General features: G+C 41.8%; 1 protein-coding gene across 5 annotated transcripts in view; it reads right to left on the bottom strand.

The window, feature by feature from the left end:
• zeb2b (zinc finger E-box binding homeobox 2b) overlaps positions 1 to 21,664 on the bottom strand; it is a 96,328-nt gene that overhangs the window by 20,397 nt on the left and 54,267 nt on the right. For 2 of the 5 annotated variants that reach the window (XM_036570015.1, XM_036570017.1), the window contains exon 3: positions 2,554 to 2,820. In XM_036570015.1, coding sequence (XP_036425908.1) covers positions 2,554 to 2,820 — 267 coding nt within the window. Of the gene's footprint in view, positions 1 to 2,553; positions 2,821 to 19,437; positions 19,587 to 21,664 lie in introns of those variants that run through there. The other 3 variants (XM_036570016.1, XM_036570018.1, XM_036570019.1) reach the window with 2 other exon arrangements.

The following is a 21,664-nucleotide window of genomic DNA, read 5'->3' as shown; positions in this document are numbered from 1 at the left end:
ATAATGCCAGTAAGGCAAGCTCCTCTCAGTAAATGGCCATATTATTTTGAGCGTATTAAATTTTTAGACTCCTGAACGCTCCCTCTCTCCCTGCCCGGTGCACAGCTAGTTCATTAGCAGAAATGAATAGCCAACCCCGGCTCATTTAAATAGGGCTGTCTTACATTGGCTCTCGCCACACTCCGTTTCTGTCACATGCTTCCAAGAATCATTGACTCTTATTATACATGTAAATGGCTATCATAAAAATAAAAATTTCATTTAAGATTGTTAATGACTTTTGCAGCAGCCTGGCTTCCTTTAATGATTACCCTCTCCCCCTAATTAAAAGTATTTATCTCTCAAGCATCCATGACTGCCGCTTGCTCTCCAATGACGCTTGCAGGAAAAATGTACAGTAAAAAAGTAACAAAGTTTCGCTGGGTCTCCCTCATCCTAATAGTACGCTAATTACAAATGAGGGTGTCGGTAAACTCCGCTAGAATATCCCACATCTCGCTGAATCCGATCATACATTTGAAAAGAAAATGTTAATTAAAAAGAGTGAGGAAGTTCTTGGTTTAGGTCTATTAGTCTGTTATGGGGAGGGAATCTGAACTCTGAACGTGTCTGAACGACTAAATTATAGGCTTCGCTCTCGGTCCCCTCTGACATTCAGCGCTCCAGCGGAGTGATCAGTAATCTTTTTATCACTTTTTCTCGCTCTGGATAAGAAACAAGGCCAAGAAACTGGGAATTTGGTCCATGTTTTAAGAGCTATCTGCATTTATACATTCCTGAAAGCAATGTTTTATGGACAGAATAAGGATGTAGAAATTTCACTACGTAGGAAAAACAAAAAGTGTACCTAAATTTAAAACTATATCACAGATATGATGGCTTTCTTCTTAATCATTTGTCATGGAAACCATGGTCAATGATGAAAACCAGGCATCCAATCAGAGTAAAGTGGGCGGGCACACATTCAAATGACTGTGCTTTTTATCATACCAATACCAATCTGTGTAGTATGTAATTCAAGACATTTTATGTACAAAATACCAAAAACCGAATGGATTCTTGACGTCAGAACTGAAAATCTTATCTTTCTACACTTAGTGTGGGTTCATGTGTGCTGTGTTTAAGGTGCAAATATGAACATATTAATATTAACATACCAACACAAGGCACATACTAAGGCACTCCTGTATTGAAAAAACATATTGTATCAACAAACCACCATATCATATCAAGACACCAGAAACCTGACACAAACCGCACAGCATTCAGACAGAGTGCACAGCATTCTGGATAGCTTAACAATACAGTACAACATATCACTGCTGTCGGAACAAAACCTCATATCTCCGAAATGGTAACTTTACAGGAGAAGGAAAAAACATACTTTACCTTTAATGTAAGTTAATGGAACCAGACTTTTCCCAGTCATTTTGGGGCATTTTTTTAGTCCATTACTCATGAAATTTACACACAGTGTTGAGTGCGACAGGCACTTTCAAATTATGTCAAAAACTGACAAATGACAAAAATAGGGATATTAGGCTTTGTTCCGACAGCAGCGATAAACAACAGCATTATTAAAGACTGTGAGTTTTGGTTTTTAACTGAGTTTAAGAAGCGTGACAACTGAGAACTGACATTCATATCTGTCTGTAAAGCAGTGTTTAACTAAAACTACTGGAGTATACAATTACAATCTAAAATATAAATATAAAATTATACCAGCCAATGTTATCAGAATTTTTAGCCAACTAAAATCGGTATCGGTATCAGCCATTAAAATGTTCATATCAGTCAGGCCCTGTTTTGGAATACTGCTAAATGCACGCTTTCCCTAGATTCTCTGCATATGACTTGTGTGTCGGTCACTGACTCCAGACGGCCTTTAAATGGCACTCTAGTCCGAGCGTGTGTGCGTCACAGTGATGCTAACACCTCCTGTCGTTTCTCCTTCCTGTCAACTCTGCACGTCAGCGCTCATTCGTCACAGAGGGGAGCAGGAGGGAGAAAAAAAGGAGGAGAGGGGAAGAGATGAAGGGGGTGTGCCATGAAAACAGGGGAGAGGAGAGGAAAAGCCCTAAAGTGTAAGTTCATTAAAATGATAGCTAAGGTGATACATCAAATTTTTTTCCCCTTCACCCCAAATCAGCCAAGAAACTTTAAAGTTTGCTTCTTTAGTTTTGCGCTGGAGCTATGAGGCTAATGTAGCAAGTTATGGAAACTTAAATACAGCTAAAAAATGAACATTGAACAGCTAACAGTAGTAGCATCCACCTTTAAGCCACATTTTGTCTACTTGAGATTACTGAACAACATGTGGTTTAAGTGATGCAGTTTGCACAATGCTAATTGGTGGGCTTCCATTACTTATTAGCTACATTGGCTTTGTAGCTCCAGAGCTAAACTCCATAAGCAAATATCAGACACTAAACATAGCTGGACTGCCTGATTACATTTGGACTGAGTTGGAAAGATGTGTTAATCAGATTTTTTGCCAAATTATCACTTTCACCTATTAATGTAGTTGAGATACATTGATAGATTTGTACTCACCAGTACCATCGACTGAGGCTCTCAGCATGTCGCTCTCATGCCAAACATGCTCCACGCCGCTGTCTCTCATTTCATCATCCTCTTCCTCAGCTTTCGTCATCAGTGCGTGTCCCAGTCTTGGCGAAGGTGGCGCTGCCGGCTCGTGATTGGCCAGGCTGGCCGGACTCCCCGCCCCGTTCAGTAGGACGTCCTCCTCCGACACCATCAGCTTGTCGTCTTCTTCTGTCTCTGATCCCGTCTCCACCACGTTCTCATAGTTCAACACTGAAACATACACAAACATACAACAGCAACTTTAAGATTTTTTTTCAAACAAAACTTTTACAAACTTGCATTGCAGATGTAAATGCGAGGACGTCATACTGCCTTGCTCTTTCAATATGTCTGTTTTGTGGTGTTTTACTTAAAAATGACTCATTTGAATGTTGTTTCCCATTTGTATATGTACTTTTGCTAATTTTACTCTGTAAATGACTAATATGTTGACAGTAGGTCACTGTTAGTCATTTATGAGGGGAACACCACTTTCACTTTTGCATTAGAAGGCAGAGTTTAGGGAAAAAACTTTTGAACATTATTCATAATTCTTCATAATTACCTGTAAATGGGTTAGATGTGGGTATATTTGGGAAGCCTATCTACAACATGATTGTGTGCGCGGGTGTGCGTAGCATGAGTGGGTGCGCTAGTGAGTCGCCAGCTGCTGCTTTGACGTGCCAAAATAGCCGGGGATTCCAGAGAGCTGCACCTTTCAGTGCATCAACTGCTCACCGCACCTCACATTCTGCGTGCCTGAGACATTTATTCAAAATCTAAGTAGGCCTGACCACAGTACAGTTAAATAAAGGTATATCCTTTTATCTCTTTATCTTGGATCATTTTATCACTGATTCATCCTCATTGTGCCTACAAGCCTTGCAGTTATTCTCATTATTTTGAATTCCATCACTGTCAGAACAATGTAATTAAATTTTTTAAACAATTTGAAGACACAGTTCTATTTACATTGGGAGAAAAAGGGACCAATGTCAATTACCTGGAATAAAATCTTACCTTAACATGCATTAAAGTTTTTCTTCCAACAATTTGCTGTTTTACTGAATATTTCAGATATTTAAGAGTGCAAAATAATGTTCATATTTGATGCTCAGGTGGAGGTGTTTTTCTCCTATTCTTATCAGCTCTTTCCATGGGCTACCTTACAATGGAAATATCTCTGCAAACATCTAAAAAAGGGGAATCTTTAAGAAAAGGCCTGTCGGCGGTGTCAGATTGAGTGACACATGCCTGTCCTAAGCACTCTCCTCTCTCCAGTGTGGTTCTGCTCTCCAAGACTATGGCCAGAGAGAAGAAAAACATCACGTTGGAGAGAGTTGCACTGAAACGTCTCACAATAAGCTGCCCTCTGGAATGAACGGCTCAGACAAATAGCAGCAGCTCATATTAAAAATAGCCCTGTTTGTGAGCGAACCCAAACTAAAGTACAAACAACTAACAAGACACAGGTAAATGAAACAATAAGGATGTATTAAAGGAACAGATCTTCGCCATTACATTAGCCGACACGCACACAAAAACAGTGTCCTGCAGGCACGGCCGGCCTTTGGAACACAATCAAGCATGAAGCTATGACATCATGGGAACCAACAAAAGAGGAAAAAATGGCAGAGCAATGAAAAGAACAGTTTTTTTTTTCCAGAGCTTATTCTGAGTTTGTGTCTGATAATACGAATCAATTTCAAAATCATTAAAAAACAAGAACAACAACAACAAAACACAATGTAGAGGCTTGTTGCCAGCTATGAAAAGAACCGCAAAGACTAGGATAGAAAATAATTAGTCGCTAACTTTTTTTTCTGAGTTGACTTTTTGTCCATGTAACACATGCACATATTGAGCCGCTGAAAACTCTCACAGATGTAAAAGGCAAAAAAAAAAGCCATAAAGAGGGGGAGGGGGGGTGCTGAAAAGCGCAGCCTTTTCTTACCGTTCCCCTGTGGACAGAAAAGATTACACTGCGCATATCTGTTCATAACATGATCTTTGGCTAATCCACCGGCCTGCACTTGCCTTCTGAACAACTGCACAACAGGTGCAAATTAAAATGAAAACGGCGACGGAGCCCGGGGCCAGAGGCATCCGCTGACCTGGGCTGAATACCAATTGACGGAGGAAACAAAACCTTTTCAAGAGGTGTGACCACAAGGGTTTAGGCAAGTTCAGACTGGGTAATGCCCTCTGTGATAGAAGAGGGAAGAGGGAAAAAAAGAAAGAAGACAAAGAGGGGGGTAGGTAAAAAAAAAAAAGAGAAAGGAAGAGAATAGAAGGAGAAAAGAAAAGTGAGACATTGGAACTTGATGTGTGGTCCAGATATACCTTTGGCTGCGATTGATAATGTGCTTCTATTAGCCCTTTTGCCCCACACCCACTCTTTCCCCTCCTACGCCAAGAGAGAGAGGCGGTTTTAACTATTCCTTTGCGGGATGGCCTGTGTGTTGGGTGTTGCTTTTGTAATGGTGGCCTGAGCACAAAAGGAGCGAGAGGCCTGGGAAGCCCCTCGGTGCAGCCCCCTCAAACACTGATCCCTGCCAGCCAGGAGATGACTGAATAAAATTATCTAAGGCTGGACAGGTTTTGAAGCTATTTCTTCCACTCAAAGATAGGCAGAGAGAATACTTCAGAATGACTCATGAACAACAGGGCCTGACTTCTCCAATATTTTGGGAATGGGCGAGAGAGACAGAGACAGAGACAGAGAGAGAGAGAGAGAGAGAGAGAGAGAGAGAGAGAGAGAGAGAGAGAGAGAGAGGAAGAGAGTTAGAGAGAGAAAAACGAGAAAAAAGAAAGAATCTAGAGTTATAAGTAAGACAAATGGTTAAAGAGAGAAAGAAAGAAAAGAGGAATAAAGATAGAGACAAAGTTAGAAAGAGAAAGAAAATGAAAAAGAAAAGAAAGAACAGCAAAGAGACAGGAGGGAAAATTAGAGAGAAAGAAAAAAGAGAGAATATATATATACATGGAGAGAGAGAGAGTTACAGAAAAACAGAAAAAAACAGCAAAAGAGGGGAGAGAAAAATAGAAAAGTAGAAAAGAGGAGAGAGAGAGAGAGAGAGAGAGAGAGAGAGAGAGAGAGAGAGAAGATTAATAAGAAGCAACTGCAGGGTGGAGAATATCGTTGCGATCTGTAGAAGTAATGAGGGAAAGTCTCAACACGAGGTCAAAGGAGAAAATAGCCATCCATCAGCCACACACACACAAATACACGTGCGCACACACACAGACAGACAGCTTCAGTTACAATCTACCATTTAACAAACAGCAGAAGATGATTTAAAGTCCTCTGAGGGAACATAGCTATGAAAAAAAGTAGCTGTAAGGTGTAGGGGGTAGAAAAGCCTCCCAAACGGTTACAGTCCTTGCTTTTAGATGTCCAGGTTGCTTTTTACCTTCAACATTGCTTTAGCCACTGCTTTACCCATTTAAAGTCAAAAGATATTCTTTTTTTTTTAACTTTTAATTTTTTGCTACACTATTTAGGATTAGAGTCTTAAGATTAGACTCTGCAATGCTCATTTTTAATGTCACAAAATGACTGAAAAAGTGTCTGAAATGTAAAGGATGGTTTTACTTTCTGCTAAACAACTTTTCGTTAAATTCAAATCCTACTAAAATATCTGCTCTTCTACTAACACAAATACGGTATAAACATAAAGTTTTGCGCTTTCCACAGAATCTGCTTGTTTCAATGAGCTACAAGTAAAAAACAATTAATATCAAATTGCGTCGTGTTTGTACTGCAACTTCGAAGGGTTAAAAACACCAGCATTTTCAGTTATTTATTGGTCAGTTTATTGGACTCTCACTGGCTACTCCAGTTATTATCACCTCTTAATGTGACTCCACGACTTTGTGTAGGGGTCAGTGACTCGAGCTGATGTCTCAAGAGCTTTGCAGAACACAATAATTCTGCATGCCATAGAATCATAAGGGTAAAGCACCATTGTACACTGTGAGAGCAAGAGAGAGAGAGAGAGGGAGAGAGATAGAGAGAGAGCGAAAATGTAACAAGCTAGAGTGTCATATTAAGCAGAAGTTAAAATCTGCCAACAACTCAGTACTCGCTGTTGGACGGGTTGAAAAGAATGAACAATAATGGCGGGGGAGGGCAGAACTTTGTTAATTCAGACGCACAGTAAGAAAAAAAGGGAGGAAAAAAAAAAAAACTCAAGAGTATGTGTATTGTTTAAATGGCATCTCTGACAGACAGCCATTCCTTGGCTGGCATTGTGCTCTTCAACACAATAATTCCAACCTGCTAATGTCACCACAGCCATTATTTCTGTTCCTCACCTCTCTGCTAATCAATCTTTTGTGTTGCCGGCGCCGAGAGACAAAGAAATGATAATGTTTACTTCTCGGCTAAGTTCTCCTTAGATGACACGTTCTATTTGGCTGTGCCTCGTCCAAGTGTCAGCCGCAACAAAGGCAATTACGCCTGCCATTCTCTGTCTGATGCTACCTGTTACATCTCGCGGCTTTTCTCTCCTGCTTTTGATCTCAAGTAAATAAAAGGAACATCTCTCACTCGAATGCTACAGATAATTAAAATGACACCCTTAATTGCCCCAGTCTCGCTTAATGCTAGGCTTAGCGCTCCCCATCGTAACCTATTCACAGTGCTCATATTGGCCTGTCAGTTAGACGGTACACAGGGCAGACGCTAATGACATGTATTGTGGATGTGGTATTGATTATGATGACTAGCACCTCGAGGAACAGCTTGCACTAGCTTAGCAAGAACGTGTGTCACCATTCTGGAGTGGAGGAACAAGGAGAGCGCAAAAAGAAAATCCGATATGAAATGTTTTTTTTTTTTTCCTTTTTAGAATAGGCAAATGAAAACAAAAAGAAGTTCACCCTTCTATAGCGACATGGTGCCTTTAGCGGGCAAATGCTAGCGATCTACAATCATGTAAGTTTAAAAGGGGAAGGAAGCTCTGCGGCCACTGCCGGAGCACAAGAGTGAATGGTAATGCTCTTACGGATCCTCTTTTTCTTCAGCGCTAAAAGCCTTTTTAAGACGCAGCCTCTCGTATCTGTGAGAATATTTCACCTGTTTATTTCAGGGAGGCGCTGAGAGAGTTGAGGGAGGCCTGAAGCGCCTCTATGGACACTTAAAATCATAAATATGATGAGAAAAAAACAAGCAGCACACATTAGTAAGCCTAGTAAAGCAATTCAGATTTATAATGGCCAAAGAAAATGGCTAATAAAAGTTAGCTAGCATACATTTCTACCTGTAAACCTCTATAAATCTGACTAGAACACGGAATAACACCATTAGCATGGTGTTATGGATGGATACAAGACCCTTTAAGAAATTTTCTATAATGCTTTAAGGCAATTTACACTGTTATAGCAGCTAAAGCAGTCTAGGTAGTTTACACCAAGACTGTAATCTGACAGTCCTGCCCAAGCCATTTAACCAAACTAGAAAGTCCAACCGTGGCTCACATACCTTTACCAATGTCCCACTGCAAAGTTCCACTGCATAACAATCCTTTAGACTCCCATTCCCTTAGAGTATCCATCCTCATGCTCTCTTTAACTACAATCCAACCTGGGGGCATCGCACCTACCCAACACCCAGACAGGATCCAGCAGCAGGGGTGGGAGGTTTGTGGCCTTGCCCAGGGAAGGGCCTCTAGTCCTGGGTAGCTCTGAGCTCCCCCTTCTAAGAATGGAGGTGATGGAGCTATTCCTGGATGTTCTGCCTGCAGGAGCAGCTGCTGTGGCCTGGTGTGTCAGCAGGGCTAATAGGTGAGGACGCTTACCCTATTGGGGGATAACTATGCCCTCTCCTGCCTGTCTCATGCACACAGATCACCTGAATGGCTCGGAGGGTGGGGGGTCACAGTGTGTGTGCCAATGTGGGGGGTGTAAAAAAGCATTAAGGTTGAAATGGGTGTTATCTCCTGGTGGCTATTCTGTGAGCACGGCTACAACAATAAGCTTTAAACTGTCATAATTTCCTTTCACAACTGTTTAGAGCTTTCAGAATGGGGCTGGTCATGAATAAGCTGCCTGCAATCAAAATAAATGTATCTTTCCCTCTCTAGATATTTAGGGGAAAGCAGGGGCACGAGCTAACACATTTTGCCTTTTGCCAAAGCATTCAATGTTTTTTTTTTTATACAGACAACTTACAAATCTCTGCTACAAATGAATTAAACTTTATTTCTATCACCTAATGTTCATGAACAATTCAGCTGAAAGCAGAATGAGTGCAAACGTTACAACTTACTCCTCTGGTGGGGTTAATTTGCAAAAAAAAAAACAGTTTAGTAACTCAACACAAACACGATCCAATGCAAATGTTAAGACAATCATGGCTAATTTGCTTTTGACAGCAAATATCCGCCTGATAAAACTGAAGTATATTTTATTTGCATGACATCTGTAGTAGGTTTTTTTTAAACAAAAAAATTACCTGTTTAAAATTTACACCGGGAGGCAAGGGCTTCTAGTTTACTTTGGTATGCTTAGTTATAACACCAATTTAAAACTCACGCTGTCATGCAGAGGCTGTATTTTAGCCTAGACAGCTAGCTCTCGCTGTTAGTTGATTAAATTCTTTAAAACAGTGCCTCAATACTATATTACGGCCATAAAGAGGGTAATTAAAATAATATATACTATCAAAAAAACAAGTAAGATAAAAAAAAATCCTTTAATATTACAAAAACAGCTTTGGAGACCAAAAACACAGATAGATAGATAGATAGATAGACAGATAGACAGATAGACAGATAGATAGATAGATAGATAGATAGATACATAGATGCATATAAACAGACAGCACCTTATTATGGTAAATATCTATATCTATTTCGAATAATGAAGTGCTATCTATGTATATCTATCTATCTATCTATCTATCTATCTATCTATCTATCTATCTATCTATCTATCAGTTTTTTCTGTTTTTCCCTTTTTTATTTTCATAATTTTAAAATGAAATGTTTCATTTTTTAAATTTTGAATAAATAACGGCAAAGATGATTCTTCTGCAGAGCACCTAGAAAACATGGAGATTCACGACTGGTAGAACAATCCAACTCCAAAAAAAATAATAAAGGAAGGGGGTAGAGGGGGTGAGTTTGAAAAAGATGGAGTGAAAAAAAGGACAGTGGCCGAGAGTGAACAAAAGAACCTAAAAAAAGAGAGGGGCAGCTTTACGGATGGTGAAAAACTCAGTGAAGTGTAAACCAACTTAGGAGTGTGTTTCTGGGACCTCGTGAGCGAGTGTGTGTGTGTGTGTCAGGAAGGGGGCTGTTATGTTCAATAATTTCTACCATGAGGCCGCCAGCCACAGTAGCCGGACTCTAATTGAATTAAAGTCCCGTTTATTTGCCGAGGCCGAAAAGCAACAGGCTGGAAAAAGGAAAGCTTGGAGCTTTTTTTTTTCTCAACTGCTCGATGGCCCACCTCTACTTCACTCCTCAGCCAGACCAAGTTCGCCATCTGTACTGACACATACACACACGCTCCCCCGGCCCAGCTTTCCCCGCCTCCCAATGCAGGAGCCAAAAGAAATGGAAAAAAAAGGCCTAGGCACACAAAAGCTCCCTCGGCTGCCCCCAGGACCAGCGCCGAAAAAAAAGACAGAGTGTGAAAACAGAACATAGAGAAGAAGAGGAGCGACACATGAGGAGAAAAAATAAAGAGGCTATAAAGCGGTTGCCCAGGTGAGCGCGCGTTTTTCCGGGTTTTCCTCCTGCGCTGACATCCGTCAAGCAAAGGAAAGGTTAAAATTAGAAAATTTAATTTATTTGATAATTTCCCAGAATAATTAGAGTTAATATGGGTTAATTAATATGCAAATCTCTCAGCAGATGTTCGACAGAGGAGTCTTGCGCAGGGAAGCAGTCTGCTCTCTTTTGGCTGTCACTTACTGGCCGTAATTGCTGTAACTAACCAAATACACACAAAACCTTTAGTGGGATAGAGAGGAAAAAAAAGCCCTCCGTCTGAATCGTCAGCAAACCGCCACTTTCATCACACAAAGGCACAAACATTCCTTATTTTCTCTCATCTGAAAAGCTCTTTTATGCCTCAGCCATTTCGCCAGTGAATGAGGTGAACGGCTCAGGATACTTCATATTTCTTCATATTTTTATTTTTTTTTTTCAGGCCTTGTTTATCCCATAAACGTGTGTATAAATAGAAAAAGATGCAGGGACTGAATTGAGGGATGAGTGGAGAGACACCTGGTCCCTGGTGTTCCGTTTTATCTGGGTTGTTGATGTCTTCCCACCTAAATCTGTTCGCATTGTGGAGCGCCTGAACGAGGCAGACAGATTTTGGCGACGTAGCGGATGAAAGGGACTTTAAAACGGTGCTCCACTCGTCTGAATCAGGTTGCCCATCAAATATTTACGACTCCAAAAAGTGCTCGGCTGCCATTGGCCCTGATCCGCTATTTACTGCCACTGACTCCAGATCAGAGATAAGCATGATTAGACGCTTATAAACAGTGTAATTTTTTAAAAACCACATCATTAAAATAATCAAGGAAGGGGAAGCTGAGCTATCTGAAAAAAGGTCTACAGTCATGTTAAAATTAAGGGTGCTGAAAAGGACTCTCTGGAGGACCACGTTTGGTTTAATAAAGAACCTTTGGTCATACTTTATTTTCAGAGTCTAGTATAGATTCTCTACACAATGCTCAAATTCTTAACAGACTATCTGGTGTTACTCATGCAGTGTTAGGAATAAGTTTAGGTTTAGAATTAGGTTTGAGGTTTAGGTTGTAGTTAAGGTTAATGATTCAGCTTAAAGTTGCATGCAATAGATATTTACTTAAATGTTAGCTCATGACAAACTGACCCTCTACAAAACATCTACAGTGGACACTCAAACAAGAACCTTACTGTAGAACCACTTTTGTGAACAAGAACTTCATGTGAAAGTTCTATAACAATTAAAAGTTTTTAGAAATGTACATCCAAGCCACAAACTAGGGATGCACGATTATATCGGAAGTATATTGGCATCGGCAGATTGTCTTAAAAATAATATCTAGTAAATGTTTAGATTATATTTCAATCAGACTTTTTTATTGTATTCCAGAAGAGCAGAACGTTTAGGTGACGCTGGGTTACTACACCACAATCCAAATGTTATTTATTTTACTGAATTTGTGACTGTAGAAGCTGGGATAGGCTCCAGCACCCCACCGCGACCCAGAAGGATAAGCGAATGTTTAATGTTGAAGATGATGTGTGTGTGTGTGTGTGTGTGTGTGTAACCATAGAGATAAACATTATATTTCTCTGTAACGCTAATCCAGGTAGATCCAGTCCCTGTTTCTGCATTTTATAGATGTTTATTTTTCAGCATAGCTATGAGGTATGTACATGAAAAATATCGGCCATCAGTATCGGCCCACAATTCCTAGATTGATGCATCCCTCTGAAGAAACATTCAGGAACTTTCATTTTTAAGAGTTTTAAAATTGGTGCCTGATACTAAAATTCTTTTTTTTTATCTTTCATTTAATGCTTCTGTTTTGATTTTAATATGCAAATATGTAATGGTTATGGTTCTCATAGGCCCTGCTCAGCTGACAGCCTGCTATGTGCTATAAAGCACCAGTTGCTTGTTTATTAAAGACTCTTTCTCTGTCTCTCTCTCTCTCTCTCTCTCACTCTCTCTCTCTCTCTCTCTCTGATAACATGGTTCAGTGCCATCGGTATACGCCTTTCCCACCTCCCCTATTGCTCTTTTACACTGGCACACAAACACACACAGGTAGTGGAATGTGCTGACCAGCCCGGCGTAGGCTGTTGTTGGTTTGATGTGGGTTGCATCGGGCGCCAAATTGATAGCCACAGTCAGGCGCTATCAGTGAGCCAGTCTATTTAATAAGAATGGAGTCTGCTGATGTACTGTGATGTCTGTATTCACAGTGATCAGTGCTTCTCAAAACAGTCCTACCACAAATATCCAAAACGTCTTTATCTCTAATAACGAAAGCATTATTTCTCACTTGTGGCTGACTGAAACAGGTAGTGATGTTCTGTGGAAAATGCAGATTCTAGACTATCAATCCATATGATTTTTGTGTTTTTAAGTAGCAGAATAAATATTCTACTATGCTTGAATTTGATTTCATGCTACTGTTATGTGCACAGTCTTGTTTTGTGGAAAGAAACTATCCTTGCTAATTTTGCCATATTTTCGTCATTTATTGCCATTGAAACAATCAGAAATGTAGATGAAACAATGTAACACATTATAGCTGTTGTGACAAAACTTTGTATCTTCACAAAGGTAACTTAACAGGACAGTGTAGAAAACATCCCTGACTTTGAATGGAGTCGAACCTGTCAAAACAGAATGTAAATCTAATGTAAAGGTAGTTCACTATGTAACTAACTATGCAATGATTTTGTAAAACAGGCCCTTTGCATTTTCTTATTTAGTCCAAATTGCTTTTACTCACACTTGCAATCTATTATTTTGCTACTATGTTTACCAATTACTGGCATCATAAAACATGTACAGTCTCTCATTCTGGCTTTATGGCTCTTTCAGGAGCTCTACGAGGAGACGTCATCTTCAGTAAGCTGCCGGCTGAGCCTCGCACAATACACCTCAACCTGACAAACTCATAATCGGCACTTAACTTGTCTACACTGCAAATATGCATGCAAACATTCGCATAATAAACACAATAACGCACGCCGCAGTGAAATGAGTAATAGGCTAACCTGTTAATACTTGGCAGGGCCTGAATATGAAATGGAGTTTTGCAACAGCTTGTCCTATCACTAAAATGAATGTGCTTTTTAGCGCGGCACGCCGAGGATGTTCCACCACAGAAATAAGCAATGTTTTTGTTGCTGAAGGCCCATATGCCCCATTTTAATAAAAAGGAATCCATAAAAATAAATTAGGTGCACTAAGTATATGCAAATTCAAATGTAAGCAATCACTGCAAAATTAATTTTGCCAGAACTGATTAAAAGCATTAATAAATCTATATACAGTATTGCTCCGATCTGATATTGTAAATTTATTACACTTCCTGTAAGATTAATTAGAATGCTACAGTAACATATTGCCGTGCCAGAGCAGATTACTATGCGTTTTTGTTAATAATGGCCAAGCTGAACCTGAGCCGTAATTATACTCTATAACATACTCGTTTGATAGTGATTTCCTTTATGTTCAGTGTTTAATGGGATGAAACGGGAGACAAAAGGTAAAGTGCTTTAAGGTGGATTCAGAAGCTCGATGGCAAGAAAGAGTAAAAAACTATTACACTGAAGGGGAAATGCAGAGTTATATTCTAAATTTCTGCATTATCCATTCTTTGGGATGTAAACAAAGTGATTCAGAGTGTTTTGATGTGAAATGATTCATTAGACTAGACAAACTCAGTAACTCAAATTTCTTTATAGTGGTGGTGATAGGAACCAGGGGTCCAAGTGTCTACAACACAAATACAGCCATTTTATTTACTATTCAAAACCACCAGTGAACACACACATAACTTCTGACTTTGTATGTGATTGTTTTCTGTGATTGTTTCATGTATTATGTAATGTTGGTATTGGTTAACTAGTTTTCAGTATTTCTCTATTTTGTTTTACAACAGCCTGCATGTAACCCCTCCACCATTAACATATTTTTTTTAAAAAAGTACTTAATGACAATAAAGCAATGCCCAAACTATCACAAAACAATTTCTCAGGTTTTAGGCAAACTATTCGCAACCATTTAATTTAATCGCTTTGCTGTGAAGGAGCTTAAAAGGCACTCTTCAGATATCTGGTTCGTAAGACCACCACTGAGAACAATTCTGACTCAGTTTCTCTGCAAAGAAGCAGTGCAAATCAAACCACTCTGAATGACTTTAACTATTAAATCATGCAGAATTTTTGAATAATCAGTGGATTTCTCCACTTAAATGTTGAAATCAAGACCCTGTCTCTATTCCCACCAAACTTTTTTAACCACCTTTTCCAGGCCGCCTAAACTATCAGGCAGATAAGCAAGGGTGAAAACAACACGTCGAGCTGGTCAAGGTTGCTCTGCATTCCTCCGCAAACAGCTTTGAATAACCTTTCGGAAGAGTGCAACATTTATCTGAGGAACGCTGCGAGAGTACCTGAGGATCAACATTATGAGCCCTGTCTTGAGCCCCTGACTTCTCACCAATCAAAACACAAGAGGAGGTATTTCAAAACAAAGTGTGCGTCCTCCCCATGTTTATTTTTTATTTATTTAATTTTTTCCTGCAGACTTTCACAGCCAAGTGGCGGAGTGGCAAATTATTGTGTCAACGCGAACAAACCCAGAGAAACAACAGCGACTTTCTGAAAGACCATTAAATATGCGTGGCGGTTTATTTATGATCGGATCACTCATAGTCACCCCCCTAAACCCCTTTCTGGCAGACCCAGTGAAAGGAAAGCTTAATTCATCAACTTTATGGTGTGAAATATTGAAGCCCCCTCCCTTTTTTGTGCATATGAATGGAAAATAAATAAATAATTAAAAAAAAAAAAAGTGTGGCTTCAGCCGAGAATTTATCTGAGGAATGAGGCCGGGGTTGGCTGGGTAAAGACGGCATCTTGGACGTCTTCCAAGTCCGAGAGAGAACAGGATAGTTTGGGGGGGGAGTGTTCATTGTTGGAGCCCGAATTTTCGCGATGCGTTTCGAACACAATGAAGGGCTGAAATCGGTGTGAAGGCACATTTTCTGAATAGCATCTGTGCTCCGGGCTGAGGAAGGTCGATTACTGTCATAAAACTCTGCCAGTGCCCAGCCGGGGGTCAGGAGGGGGCGGGGAGGAGGGGGGCTTGGTTTAAAGGGGTCAGATCGGTGAGCTTGTGTGTGTTGTGTTGGGGGGTAACTTGGTGTGGGGACAGGGGGGCAGAGGTCCGCAGATGGTGTAAAGATCAGAAGGGGACTATCCAGGTGAGGGGCTCAGCCCCCTGGCCAGTCCAATCTGAGCGGCTCATTCAAATGCTAATGAAGGGGTAAAGCACATCTGTTCCCCCCCTGCCAGGCTGGATCTTTGTCACCTGAATAGCTTCCCCACCAGGTATCAAACAAGCAGCAGGAAACAGCTCCTTTTCATCCCGCTACCTCCGCTCTCCAATCAGCAAATGAGGCCCCGGTGACTACAGGAGCCCCCCAGAGCCCCACGGGGACCCTCCCACTCTCAGGCACTCGCACCTGACACTGTTACACTTTCCAATTAGCCTACGCTAACAGGAGGATGCTAGATTGGCTCAGTTTACCTAAGCGATTCTTTCAAACAGTTGAATCGATTCTTCCACAGTAAAAAGTCAAATCAGCTTCATTCAGATGTCATCAGTCAGTGCAAGCTAGCACAACAGGTCATTTTACCTGATTCTTTTGAACTGTCCAATCAAATGTTGGATTCAATGATTCATTTCTGTTCCAAAATGACAGTATAGATGACAGTCAAGTCCATTTTATTCTTATCTCCTGTATAGTCAGTGATATTCTACTCAGTGAGCAAGTCTGATTTCGGCTAGCTCACTAACAGTCCGTCAACAGAAAGAGGAGGCAAGCTATAGTCTACTGAGAGTGCAGATGCTGCAAAAAAAGTTTTTCAGTTGTACTGAAGAAACGCTTCACCCAGAATTGGTTCACAGTCACACTTGACCAACACACTTTTACCACAGGCCCTCCTAACCTCAAACAGGCTAGCATGTTCATGCTAATGTCTTACCTCCCACAATATTATCTCGCAAGATCTTTTTCACGCACTCCTACTGACGCACTGTGGGCGAACAAGTGGCCTTGCACTCTACGAGCCGGAGAAAGAGATCCGTGAAGGTGTTGGGGGGGGAGCTAACCTCAGAAAAAAGCAGGCGGACAGAAGGTCTGACTGAATCCCAGCCCATAACTAATGCATGAGGTGGGTGCGAGTAAACACCAACGGAGCAGTTTTATCGGCAGCGTTTGTGCTTTTTTTTCCACTTTCTTCTTCCCCCCCCAACCTCCGTCTCATCTACCTTTTCACCGCCTGCTCTGCGCAAACACACACGACATATTTAATTAGCCTCCGCCGCGCAGAGCCACCTCTCTCTCACGGAGGAGGCTGCGGTTTCCAGCTCAGCGCTAATAACGACCTGAGACAGCCCCCCGGCCCACAGAGGGACCTCCTGCTGCTCTTTCACATGCTAAACGCACCTTTCTAAAGCTTAATCTTCAGCCGGGCCAGTTAAACAAAACGGCCCCCTATACGTTTATTGCATAACAGGGGCTGTTAGCATGACAATAGCCCTCATATCCATCTCATGGCGCTAAAAGCACAAGTTCTCTTAAATTTACGGCAAGTTTGCAAAATCGAAACATTCAGGTACAAATTTACTAGGCTGTGTTAATATGCCTTCTGCTAAGCCTATTTTATTCATAAATTCGTGTATATTTTTTTCCGTAGCACATTAGCTAATACCAGGTACAAAATACACATTTGCCATGCTAGTGAAAAAGGTGGCATCAGCACAAAAAACACACATGGCAATTTTCTTGGCAGTTATGCGCTTCACTGGGTACACAATATACGATATGCATGCATGTCCCCTTACATAATTGAGTGCTTTCCTTTCACTCGAGCTGTGGCAGGATTACCCGGCGTAACACACCGGAGTTGGGTATGTAGAAAAGGAAATTTTGATCTAAGGCTTTTCTTTTCTCTCTCTCTCACTCTCTTTTTCTCTCTCTCCTTCCCCCAGCCCCTGGGTTCATTCTCCCCGTGTTTCCGTCAATCTGCTTCTTTTTTGATCAGGGGCATGAAAGCTGGAGCTTGTGTGAGCGCTGGGTACCTGGGGTACGGCTAGGTGCTAATTAGCGCAGCAGGATAATTGATGTGTAGATTACACTGTGAACAAATGCCTCGACTTGTTTGTTCTTCTCACTTTTACTCTGGGCTCCCTCCTCCTTTCCACCCCCCCCACTTCCACCACCAACCCCCATCTCCTTACCTAAAAACCCTAATGAACAATTTACCTGCCTTGTTAAAACCATGCTAATGCCAACTAAAGCAGCCACATAAGAGGGAAATGAGGAGGTGGCAGGGGTAGGGGGTGGGGAGGGATTTCCCTCAGGTAACGCTACCTTTCAGAACACTCAATTTGTGCACACATAGACACACACTCCCTGGTGGAAGCTCCTGACCTGCAGAAATGCCTCTACTGAGTGAGCAGAGGCTTGAGGAAAAAAAAGAAAAACGTGCACCAGCTCAGAGACTGTAAAAAGGAAACAATTTCTAAATGAAAGGGCATGCCATTAGAGCTCCAATGGGCCTCCATTGTTATGTCCCTATAATGCCATTTCCTTCATCTTTTGTCTTTGGGAAGCTATTATTAGCCGGCCTCTCACAGCTGCGAATACGTTCAATAGGGTTTGAATTTGGTCATTAACAACTGAATATCAGCAAACACATTTGCGGAGCCCCTGCCACTGCTAATAAACTAATAATGAGTCCAACTCTAATTGGGAAATGCAATGAAGGGTTTGGAGAGAAGGCGCCCGAGGTAGCAAGTGAGAGAGAGAGAGAGAGAGAGAGTGAGAGAGATTGAAGGAGAGAGAGAGATACAGAGAGAGAGTGCAGGTCATTATGAGGACAGATGTAGAGGGAAAAAGGTGAACAGTTGAATCGTCGCCTCCGCGCACAGTTCTCGCGGACACCGGTAATCCGTCTCCGACTAGTTTACAAGTTAAACACATTACTGCGATTATGGACTCCCCTTATAGCCGAGCTCAGCGGGAGTGCCAGCAAACACACACATACACGCTCCTGATGCCTGCGAGCGTTCTTCCAGTGCTCCGCGTGGGTCAGTTGCTCCTAAGCTCCGGCTCTGCCCAGGCTGCAGCCAGGCTTCTCCGGAAGCTCCTTCGGCCCCTGCCTGCATCAGATCGTCATCTAGGCCGGAAGTCATATTAATCCTGCTTGCGTGTCGGAGCCTTGCAGGCAGAGTGATTTGTACTGGGTAAAGTAGAGGAAACGTGCTGCAGCAGAAGACTTCCACTTCACTTCGCCTTTGGCACAGCAGTTTAACCCTTCTGTACGTTTGTTAGTAGAAGAGGCGATATTTTATTATGATTTGAATTTGATGGAAAGTCTTTTCCCTCAAATAACAGCCAATACCAATACAGATCCAACATGAGTTGCTTTTAATTGAAGCACTTAATTTAAGATGACCTCCTAAAAGTAGACTATCATGCTCAAACACTCAGAAGAGAGGTTAGATTTGTTAAAGAATCAGACACAATTTTTTCTTTTTTGCTCTTTTATCCAATACAGTAATTATATATAAACATTACCGTGAAACAGCAGCGGTAGCTCTAACCTTGTGGACTTCTCTAACTCTACACTGTCTCAATAGTGCCGATGTAGAAATGTGCCTGGACTAGTGTACAAGCTCACACCAGGTCACAGTGAAGGTAAAAGTCCTTTTGGTAATTTTTTCGATCAGCACCTAGCAGAGTTCTCCAGTAATCCCCTGGCACACGCTATAAGCCCACTTCCCTTCACTTTAGCTAAGTGCAGTGAAACACTTTTTTTTCTCCCCACCTTCTAGATATTTCGGTTCTGGGACTGTAGTGTAATCATCTTATACACGCTTTTCTTTGTTTGGGGATTTTCACGTTTCTCCTTCCAGAAAGATAAGCAACACAATAATGAAAGCTTTTTCTCTTCCTTAATTACCAAACCAGTGCTCCCTGCATAGGACAGAAGATTGTGTCATCGCAGGAGAGAGAGGAGAAGAGGAGTGCATGTGGGGGAGGAGGACGAGAGAGAAAAAAAGAGAGAGAGACTTTTTAGAAACAACCTGGGAGTCAGACAAACTGGCAGTTTCCGTCGCCAACCTGATAACTCTCCCAGCATCCCTCACCCGGCCTGCCCTTTGTTTTCCCTCCCGCCTGCTTCCTGTCGCCATCGCCCCGTTTAATCTAGCACCGGCAGGCGGCAAGAAGGGTTTACTTTTCCCCCTCAAAGACTGCACGAGAGGAGAGGGAGAGAGAGAGAGAGAGAGAGAGAAGGAGAGAGAGCGAGACAGGGAGAGAGATACAGAGTGGGCTACATTAGGAGCTGTGGCCGTCCGGAAACACTGGACAAGAGGAGAGAGGAAAGAGAGACAGAGAGAGAAAAAGAGAGAGAGAGAGAGAGAAAGAGAGAGAGAGAGAGAGAGAGAAAGAGAGACAGGACTACATTAAGGCCGTCCACAGGAAACACTGGACCAAGCAGTTTTTTTAAAAAAACGCTTTCATCTCGGCCGTGCTTTCCTCAGCGCTCTTAACACTCCTGACTCGCGCCCCTTTTAAGTGCATACCTGATACAGAAGCATGGCGTATTGTCTCCAGGGCCAGGAGGGAGAGGAAAAACATATCTGCCTCTCGGGGTCCACTCTATAGCCCTCGTTGCTTTGAACACAAGATATGGAGGCCTTATTTTAATTCTCCCAAAACGCCCTTCCTCTGGCTATTAGCGAACTCAAAACAGATCATTACGGCCGGGGCAAACAGAGAGCCAGGAGCGGACGCAAATGTGACCCAAACACAAAAGAGCGACCGCACAGGAGAGAGAGAGAGCAAGTGAAGGATAGAAGGAGCAACAGAGAGAGTAAAAGTGAGACAGAGGGAGAGAGAGGACAGAGGGAATGACAGAGAGAAGGAGCAAAAAGATAAAGGAGTGAGACAGTTAGAGATAGAGGAGAGATAGAAAAAAGACAGAGAAAGAGAGAAAAGAAAGAGAAGGATAAAGAGAGCTAAAAGAGAAAAGTAAGAGAGAAAGAGAGACAGAGAGGGAGAGGGGGGCTTGGATAGGCCTCAGATTCAAAGATCCATTTGTGGATAACACCTTTTAATCCATTTAAGTCAGTGGTCTTTGTGTGGGGACAGCTATGGTGTTTGTATGTATGGGGCTGGATCATAAATCAGGAGGGTAAGTTGAAGCTCATTGCAGGCCGGGGGAACCCGTCCAGCTTCCCCCTCTCTCTATTTCTCCTTTTTTCTCCTCCATCCCTCTCTCTCGTCAGCCCCCCACCTCCCCTCCAATGCTTGTAAGGCACAGGGGAGACACTAAACCAAATACAGGAGGTGAAATATTGGTGTGTCACCTATCTCATAATCTGGGCAGGAAGTGGAAGGCATTTGGAGCTGAGCCCTGCCCCGCTCCAGCTCACTCCTCCTCCCCTCAGCCCCCGTTTTCCTCCCAGCTGTTTGTTGATTCGTTTAAACCAAACAAGACGGCCGAGGAGCCAGCGTGCTGCTCCAGTCACACGAACGCTCGGATAGCGACCATACACTCCATGCACTCACACAGCCTTACAGAGTGAAGGGGAAGCAGGAAGTGCTCAGGCTTTGTCTTTCTTCACCCCCCGAACCCTATTCGGTTATTAATCTTAAGATTTATTACTGAACAACTATGAATTATTCTATAACTATTATGAAACTTACATGTAAGTTATGTAGTTGTGAATAGGCCTGCGCATCAAATCAATTATCATTAATCAATAATTTCCTAAAGGGCCAAATTAGCTATGTAAGATGTTAGCATTGGCAGCATTGGTTTAATATGTGGTTAGGCAAGTAAGCTTGAAATGATAATGCTACATTGTTTCTGTGCCCTTCATGTTTTTAGCAGGTATCTTTAAGTGCTATTTTTGTTCTGCAAGTTACTGACCATTATTTCTACATTACTACTGGTAACTTTGCTAACATTAGTCATATTTGTAGCTAGCTAATGTTATTTGGCCTTGTGTAAGACTCATGTGTCAAACACAAGGCCCACGGGCCAAGTCAGGCCTGTGACACAGTCCTATTCGGAAATGATTTTAATTTTCTATTCTTATTAGCCTGTTTCACCCTGAGATGCACTACAGTCCCCAGCTTGCACTATAATTTAGTGTGTGTTCTGACCCCCTTCCGCCAACAACATTGTATGGGGCAGAGGTTACACGAAAAGAAAAGATTCCTGGTGTCTAGTTTTGAAAACTACCAAAAAACAATTCATTTTTATTTAGAATTATTTTTGAATAAGTATTTAATGCTTGTTTT

Source organism: Colossoma macropomum, unplaced genomic scaffold, assembly GCF_904425465.1.
Source record: "Colossoma macropomum unplaced genomic scaffold, Colossoma_macropomum, whole genome shotgun sequence".
Classification (NCBI taxonomy): domain Eukaryota; kingdom Metazoa; phylum Chordata; class Actinopteri; order Characiformes; family Serrasalmidae; genus Colossoma; species Colossoma macropomum.
Note: the sequence above shows the minus strand (reverse complement) of the source record. Positions and strands in the feature narration are given on the sequence as shown.